The sequence below is a fragment of the Triticum dicoccoides genome, chromosome 3A, assembly GCF_002162155.2.
Source record: "Triticum dicoccoides isolate Atlit2015 ecotype Zavitan chromosome 3A, WEW_v2.0, whole genome shotgun sequence".
Taxonomy (NCBI): Eukaryota; Viridiplantae; Streptophyta; class Magnoliopsida; order Poales; family Poaceae; genus Triticum; species Triticum dicoccoides.
In genome coordinates, this window is record NC_041384.1 from 762,923,743 (window position 1) to 762,932,638 (window position 8,896).

General features: G+C 42.4%; 1 protein-coding gene across 2 annotated transcripts; it reads right to left on the minus strand.

The window, feature by feature from the left end:
• Nucleotides 1-4,126: 4,126 nt before the first annotated feature.
• LOC119270790 (pectin acetylesterase 5-like) lies at nucleotides 4,127-7,812 on the minus strand. Of its 2 annotated transcripts, none has more exons than XM_037552844.1 (11): nucleotides 7,571-7,812; nucleotides 6,267-6,399; nucleotides 6,040-6,119; nucleotides 5,877-5,966; nucleotides 5,620-5,744; nucleotides 5,486-5,546; nucleotides 5,180-5,233; nucleotides 5,003-5,080; nucleotides 4,811-4,916; nucleotides 4,562-4,707; nucleotides 4,127-4,455 (listed from the first exon to the last, which is right to left on the minus strand). In XM_037552844.1, exons 1-11 carry the CDS (start codon nucleotides 7,796-7,798, stop codon nucleotides 4,345-4,347), a joined length of 1,212 nt encoding a protein of 403 aa, XP_037408741.1. In that variant the 5' UTR covers nucleotides 7,799-7,812; the 3' UTR covers nucleotides 4,127-4,344. The 2 variants fall into 2 exon arrangements, with proteins under 2 accessions (XP_037408741.1, XP_037408740.1); XM_037552843.1 differs by having other exon boundaries at nucleotides 5,486-5,549.
• Nucleotides 7,813-8,896: the final 1,084 nt, after the last annotated feature.

Consider the following 8,896-nt stretch of genomic DNA (forward strand, 5'->3'; position numbering starts at 1 on the left):
GGAGATATCGCGTCCAGACCGTCCCGCAGACTGATACAGGCCCGCGTAGGATGTCTTTCGTGGTCCGAACAGCGTGGCCCGGACTGTTGCGAGAGGTTTGAGGATCGGCGTTCGAGATGCCCTTACTCTATTATCTTAACACATGCACACATGCCACATCATTAAAGGTCCACCATAATATGCATAAGAATTACTTTTCGTCATTAGCTTTTTCTCACTAATTTTATTTATTTCTACATGCACACATATCACCTTATCAAAGTTCATTATAGAATACTGCCTATATTAAATAAATATTTTGCAACTATATAATAATCCAATACAATATATAATATGTATTTTTAGTTTTCTATATATTATTAATCCAGATGTTTCATATGACCAAATTTTATTTAAAATTGCAACATATTCCCACTGCAATGTTAATAGTTTTACAGTAATGCTATTTGGTGGGCGTTCGTTGGGAAGGGGGGTGGCAATAGAATGTTATTTTCTGGCAGTTTTAGTTGCCACATGAGATTAAACAATTACAGTTTCTTCTTGTTTTTACTCATATTTTCGTTCCTCTCAGAAACTGTCATGCTAATTTGAAGAAACTGTAAACCTCGAACAACTGAAACTGTCATCAAAACGTTCGCAAAAGTCACCCCCTACTAGCGAACGTTCGCTAGATAAGAGGTCTCACATTGTAGGGAAGAAGCAAGTCTTTTGTACTAACTGAAATGCAGTTTTGCATACACTGGATGGATTTTTAAGACGCCCGACCTCATCAATCACCACACAGAGCCAGGGAATTTGTGAAAGAAATTCTTGATCCTTTGAGCCTATGTCATAGCTTCTAAGCATCACATCAAATGGCAATTCTTATTTGATATGAAGGACAAATAAAGAAGATATAGACCATGCACTCTTTTTTTTACAGAAGTACACTAACAAATAGTGTCTAAACTTGGAAGAGAGCTAAACAAAGCTATTCTCGGTGATTGAAAAACCGCATCATACATCAAAGATCCGTACGAAAATAGCATACATTTGAATCAGATGATGCTGGGGATTTTTGGACATCTGCGTGTATCATTTTTCATGGATGATGATGATACGCCGACATACTGGATGTCCTTCATGGCAGGGAAAATTTTACGAAAATCTAACAACGACATGTGTCGCATTTAGAGGGCAGAAAACAACTGAAAGAAGAATACCCTCATGAGATGAAATCGAAATGATAGAGCAATAAGCTCTTAAGTTGTCAAATGAATGAAATTAAATAAGGTAATGTACACATGAAATGGTCCAAGAGCAATGTGTTTGATCTTCAAATAGCTTAACAGAGAAACTTTTTGTAGGGTCTTTCCCAGTCACATCTGCCCACAGTGAGCATAAACATCAACCATCAGAAAAGCAAACTATGGTTATGAAAATGTCAGCGCCCAATTTCAAATACATCCATACCCAAGTAATCATTTAGAGAAGTACGGGCTGGAAGCAAATGGGTCACCTCAACGCCTGGAAAAGAAATGGTATTTAACTGATTAATGGGAACAACATACTGAGGCTCAGATGTAGGGTGGCGGGGGGATAAATATTAACAAACAACTTCCATCTTTTATCAGTCTATCCCCTTGAAAGTACTGTGCTGATGTTATGGTCAAAACAAACTTCGATCAAACAGTGCACATTGTAAGGTATAAATAAACAACTGATTAATGTTTGATAGGTTTGCAGAAGTGCTTAGTTTTCAAACCAAACTTCAGTCAAAAGCTGCTCTCAGTTATGCCAAAAATATACCCACTAGAAGATTGTAACTCGTAATATTCTCATGCTCAGGGAAACCACAGTCCGTGTCCACTTCCCTGCTTCAATACAATTGAACTCTTTATTAATATTATGGATTAAATACACAAATGATTAACTATTTAGCTACTATGGTTTATTCATATCTTAAGCAATAAAAGGCACCAAGAGACGTACAAAGCCAATAATGCATAGGAGATGAGTAATCCGTCCTAGAAATCACACCCTTACAATTTGGAATCAAGGATATGAAGAGCGTGCCAGCGTGGTCTGTCTACAAGTACATATGGACTTCTATACTTCAGCAAGTTATATATTTCCAGGTACCTCCAAGTGGTGTTCAGCTAGAAACAAATTTCAGAGAACTTTTTTTCAAACCAGATAAATTTTATAACAATCACAATCAAAGAACAGTGGTTTTTGCTAGTTCCAGAAAAGAAGAGAAGGACTGGTTCAGTTGGTTGGATATTGTGCCCAGTCAATATAATTGTAGCAAATAGCACACCATATACATTCCATACATTCCAAGATCGTTGGAGTATGTGATATTCTTCCAGGGCTTTGCGGCATTTTTTTCCGAAAAGGAGGAATACCCCCAGCCTCTGCATCTCTTGATGCACACAACCATATAATTAAAAATCCAGGTTCAGAACAAGGTCTCAGACAGTGCTGCGAAACTCAGAAAAAAGTTGTCATAACCGGCGAAAATAGGGTAAGATGACTAGACACCTATCCTACTGTTGGACTGTCATCCCAACCGGTTGTAAGCACTCAGTGGTCCGCGTGACTGAGTAAACATCTTTCACAAAAATAATTACTTATATGCCCTCGGAATGGCCTTTACATGGAAGGTAAAGGCCATTTGAAATGTTAGATCTCCACTAAACACCATTCACAAAAACAACTACTTATATACGCAAGCGGACAGGCGGGGCGCACGATGATGGGGTGAGGACGGCGGCGTGACCGAGGTGGTGCTAGATCACGGCTTGACGGGGGTGGCGGCAGCGTCCGAACTGCGATGTCGACGTGTGCGGTTGTCGGCGTCCACGACCGCTGCAGCGAGAATGGCAGGCGGCGCGCGACGATGGGAGTGCGAGGGCGGGGATTATGCGAGCCGGTCATGGCGTGTACATCAGATCAGACGTTAGATGCGTGCAATATGTATCCACGTCACATAACGATAGAGATATAGACACATCCTACAAGGGGGTGTCTTTTCTGCAAATGTGATAAGAAAATTGTGAGTTTTTGTATGATATAATGCCAAGCTCATGTGTTGAATATTCTATTAAAGCCTATGAAAGCTAGTCTTTAGGGAGGTTGATGGAGTCCTTGATTAGGGGGTGCTCAGCATATGTCGGTTTCCCACCCTTTGGGTTTGGCCGAGGACCCTCCCTAAGCCTGTCCATGGTGGGCCTCGTTCGTCTGGTCCAGAAGCTTCAAGAAGGAAGGACACGAAGACTTGGCGCATACTCCAAGGCATAGAGATAGTCCTCAGAACGGTTGCCCCTTAGATACGGCCGACCATGTGTAAACCTTAGGGACCCCCGATATCTATATAAGCCGGGGTGCCAAGGCCGTAGAGGGCAGATTCATTCACATTTGATCTCGTAGTAGATCACCTATACTCTGTACATCATCCATAATCAATACTCCCTCCGTCCGGAAATACTCGTCGGAGAAATGCATAAAAATGGATGTATCTAGAACTAAAATGCATCTAGATACATCCATTTCTCCGACAAGTATTTCGGGACGAAGGGAGTACAACAAAGCAGGATGTAAGGTTTTACCTCTTCGAGAGGGCCTGAACCTGGATAAACCTCGTGTCCCTTGTGTCCTTTTTACCATCCTAGGCAAGACTACCAGATCGGGACCTGCTACCCGAGATCCGCCAAATTTAGCTCCGATGGAGATGGAAGCGAGACAGACAAGTGTGTGTCGTGACAGTGAGGTACGTAGAGGCTGGCCATCAAAAAGTTGCCCCCCTTGAATTTGATAGTATTTAAGTGGAGTATTACCCACTTGCGTTCATGCTTACAAACATGACTAAATGTCGTTTTACATGTCACTCAACACCGAATTTTCAAAAATATTGAGGAGATATTAAACAACTCCTAAAAAAATAGAGGACAAATTGAGATAATAGTTGTTCACAATGAGTTGTTTTTTATACTTTTCTGTTATTCCCTATTTTCTCTGGACAAAAATAAACATGAACTGAAATTTTGAAGCAACATTTGACGAATCAACAAAATAATGCATCTTTTTGGGAAATTTTCCAATGATAATGTACTTGAAATATTTATTTTTATTTTTACTCCATATGTTGTAACCCATCTGCCATATTTAATTTCATTATGTGTGATCATTGCTTTTCTCTTTGATGCACAATCCAATATGAAGATTGTGTTTTTGTCTTGAATCTTTACATAGTAAATATCAACACAATCCAATATACCCCCTCCAATCCATATTAATTGACGCTACTTTGGTATAATACTAAAGCAGCATCAATTAATATGGATAGGAGGGAGTAGTAACAGATCATGGTGGTGGCAGACTATTGCATGTTGGATTGCATGGATACTCGCAGTCAATCTCTTTCACTCCTTGGCTCCTTCCAAAGTACCAATCTCCAACAACCTTTGCAATATTCTGCTCCACAAAATGGTAACGAAATTATATCAATCCAAGTGACAATATGGTGCATCAAATATAACACAGAAAATTCAAGTTTCTAGTAGAATTTTGAACTCCCTGCCTTATTTCCCAGCCTTGGGGATGTTGGTGAACTCCAAGAGATGCGAAAGAGCGTTTGGCAGTGAGTGAAGCATGAATCAATGAACATGCCCCAGTCTGCCTTATCATTGATGACCTTCAAATCATTGATCATTGTGTTCCTGATTTCTATCGAAGAAGAAGAGATATTATTTAGTGTTCCAGACAACAGGAAGAGCACCGGTGATGAATGAGAGGGTAAAAAGGAAGTAGATTGACAAGCTTAGCCAACCATCAAGAACTTTAATTTGGGTTGAATTGCAGTTTCCGATATTGTCCTTGCAACTCAACCACGACTTTTCAGGGGAAGATGAACTCGGTAGGAGAACATTCTGTATCTATGGTGAAGAACCACATATAAAACAGTCATAACATCAATACACATAAGTAGATATTAGAATAACAATAAAAATATTGAAAATACCTGCCATGAATCATACGCAGAGTTGAGAATAAACATGGGGGTGCGGATGCTCTTAATAAGCTCTGTGGGGAAGAAACACTAGGAGCAACATTATTTCAGATAACAAACTTACTGACATAATCTGGTGATGACATGCGGAAGTGTGGGAAGCAATTCAAATTATACAGCGGAAACTACCTCGGTTGGGTCCTTGTTGGCAAGGCAGTCCTTGTGCAACACTTGTCTAACATTCTGAAATTAAGTTAGCAAAAGAAGGCGAGAAAAATTACTAAAGGTATTTATTACCAAATGACATCAATCACATGGACAGAATTTTTTTGCAGTTTTGCACAAGACTAACCACATGAAGAACTAGAGTTTTACAAAAGCCTACTATTGTATTCATGTTTCAGAGAAAGTGCGTAAAAAATTAGAAGATGACCGGAATGTTTGATCATAAATAAGACATATCCTTTAAAGTCTCAAGCAAGCCCGACAGCTAACCTGGAGCTGCACAACTCGGTTGTAGAAAGACCAAAAGGACCTTTCTCCAGAAATATCCTTTCTGCTAGAAAAAAGTGGTACTTTAGTTCAGGTATACAATGCTAGTGGACTACATTTATTTTCAGGGGTCTTACACGTCAAGAAAAAACCCAGCATCCGCAAAGCATTTAACTGAAACCTGCTGTGGAAACCGTGCACTAAAATCATCGCAATGCAGTATCGTGGCTAGACCTCCGGCAGAACAACCTGTAAAGAGTACCTGAAATATGTAGAAATATGAGTTTTATTTTAAATTTTCACATGGTTATTGTCAAAACTAATGGTTGTCATGCAGAATATTTTTGTGCCAATGGTTCTTGGTATTCTGTGAACTCGGTAAATGAAGTATGACCTGTGTGGCATTGGCGAGTCCTTTTTCCATGAGTTCGCCAATAACTGCTTCATAGATGCGCAACCCTCTGAAGTAAACTGTGGTTCCATCCTGAAAAATTACCAACAGAGAATTACCTCTAGCGACCAAAACAACAACACCGGACCATGACCTAGAAAGTCACCTGCGCTTGACCTTCTGCATCCCCAGCAAATGACGCCCCATCGCAATACCGCACATAGACTTTATTCCAGTTGTAGAAATCTAATAATGTGATGATCAAAATTAGTGCAAGGACATATCAAAGAGGTTACAGAATCACTTACGCAAACAAACAAACAGAACGAGGGCATGGAAAAAGATGGAACAAATATATAGCGAGTGGATTGGATATGAAGCACCAGTAATCACCAGGATTATATATCTCGTCACTGTCAAAAATCCCATGACCGGCGAACTGTAGTGGTTTCATGAAGTTTGATGAACCAAGAACAGACATTCTGCGACCAGAACAATCCTTGAGTGTGCTGCACCAGCCTCCCCCCTGGGTTTTTCAGTTGAGGAAATATACATGTCAGTTAATTAATTCGCCTGCCTTGAGTCCACTTGCTAAACATCCCATCCCATCATGCATTTAGGAAGGCATCTTTTGGTCCAAAAAATGACGTGGAGTGGGCGGCATGTGCATGAGGCCAAACATAATTTGGGAGTTAGGTCTGTATATATCTTGAAATATTGTGTGGGTAAGAACGTTACAAGATCGTCCCATCATCAATATAATATTAATTTTTGCTGGCTAATTAACTTGTGTTGGACATGATAAAGAAAAACATGGCAATACATAGAATATTAACGGGTGAATGATGGATGGATGGTGGCTAATAATGGTGAGACATGAAAATTGTATGCTGAGTTATGATCTTCTTTTGTTTTGTTTTCTCAAAACGAAGGCAAAATCTATACATCATCTCATTTATTAGTAAGTAGAGTTTCCTAGTTAATTAGCCGGAAACCAAGCAAAAACTATCACAACACCCCACTATAACACAAGGCAACACCGGCCAACCCGACTACCCACACGAAGACACACACACCATTTAGGAGAAAAACACTATGAAGTTGTCATCAAGCGTAATCGCATAACTCCATCGCGAGCCAACAACTCCGACTTAACCATTGACGACCACCAACGAATATCTCATGGCAACAGGGGCTGAGAACCATGTCGTCCCATGCCAAGCAATCGACTATAGATGTAAGTGACTAGATAACTCTAACATAGAACATTGCACGGCAAAAGCACAGAGCCTGCACGGACTGGCCTCCACAACCAACCACCAATCTCGTGTCATGGTCACCACCAAGGCTCCTCCTCTGCAGCTTTGACTCCACGAAGACCCGATGGCTCAGGGGCTCTGAAATACACTGGAAGAAACCGACTACCAAACCCAGCCATGACCCAACTCCGCTCGAAACCATCAACATTGCCGAATAAGAGACCAGGCCACACTGACCTAGGGCCGCCACCCCAACAAGCAGTGGCAGAACTCCGCAACCAAGATGACTCCAAGACGATGCCTAGGGCTGTGAGCCTGTGACACTAGATCTTTGTTGCTGTTGTTTCACTGCTTGCTAATTTGTGCGAGACAAGAAAAAAGACGGCGAAATAGGAAAATTAACGGGTGACTGATGAAGGGATGGATGAAACTCCGGACCTCTAGATGGAGGAGCCAGCTGCCGGATCCATCACGAGAGCCTCTCTGCAGGTGGTACCCCGGCGGGGTACCGTCCAAGCACACTGCTCCCTTTTCCTGTGCGCCGGCGAGGAGGCTGACCGCTACGGGCTCCAGCGGCGCTGCGCCGGATAGCATAGGACGAAGAGGGCCGGAAGCGGCCAGCAGCAGGAGCAGGAGCAGGGCCGCTGGTACGTTGCTTGGCGCCATATCTTCTTGTTAAGCTGCACGGTTTGAATGCTCCAATACCTTCTTGCTTAAGTAGAAGAAGAAGGGCCGCTGGTACGTCATTTTCTTGGTATGAATAATACAGTAAGAGCGATCAAGCTGTATGATGGTGATCCTTGGAGGGAGGCCGGTCAAGATCAAATATCAATCAATGAGCAGTTGGACAAGCTAGCATGGATAGATATCAATGTGCCAGTCGGATGTTTTTTTCTTTTTCTTTCTTGGAACGTGACAAGGATCCACACACTGCATTAAACAAGAATTAGAGATACAATACAGTTCACAAAGAGTTCCAGCAGAATTATAGACTATAACTGGCCAAACGGGCCGGGCCAATCAGGCCAGGCCACGAGCACGCCAGCACGGCCAGCCATGGGGTCAGGCACGGCAGGGGCTAAATGGGCCGTGCCTGGCACGTGGTACGCCTTCGGTCGTGCCTGGGCCTAGAGGTTGTGCACACGGGCCGGCACGGCACGGCCCGTTAATTATTTTTTATGTTTTTCCAAAAATTGTTTTATATATATGACATAAATTACAGCCCAATAAGCTGAAAAACATGCGTCTCGGCATGCTAACCACAGGCCGGCCCGTTTAATAACCAGGCCATGCGTGGGCCGAGGAGCGGCGGACATGGGCCGGCACGGCACGACCCGTTAATTTTTTTATATTTTTCCAGAAATTGTTTTATATATATGACATAAATTACAGCCCAATAGGCTGAAAAACATGCGTCTCGGCGTGCTAACCACAGGCCGGCCCGTTTAATAACTAGGCCATGCGTGGGCCGAGGAGCGGCGGACATGGGCTGGCACGGCACGGTACGACCCGACTATTAAACACGCCATGGCGGGCCGGGCTGGGCTGGGCCATGTAGTGCCGGGCTGGTCCGTTTGGCCAGCTCTGTTATAGACTAGTCCCTTTGTCTTTTACAAAGAGGACCACAAACTAAGAGAAGGAAAAAACAATCTGGTCCAATGCAACCTCCGCTTGGATATGTGGAAATTATAGGATGTCTAATGTTTGTGTTGTTTGCGTATTGATCTGACTCTCATATGGGGTATATATAGAAGTACATGTGAG

What these genes read in the sequence shown, in the direction of transcription:
- LOC119270790 (XM_037552843.1), bottom strand. Translation starts at nt 7,798, where the DNA reads ATGGCGCCAAGCAACGTACCAGCGGCCCTGCTCCTGCTCCTGCTGCTG. An exon ending in ATGCAGAAGGTCAAGCGCAG is followed by an intron (nt 5,967 to 6,039) that starts GTGACTTTCTAG and finishes GTAATTTTTCAG; the next exon opens with GATGGAACCACAGTTTACTT. An exon ending in GCTGGGTTTTTTCTTGACGT is followed by an intron (nt 5,550 to 5,619) that starts GTAAGACCCCTG and finishes ACTTTTTTCTAG; the next exon opens with CAGAAAGGATATTTCTGGAG.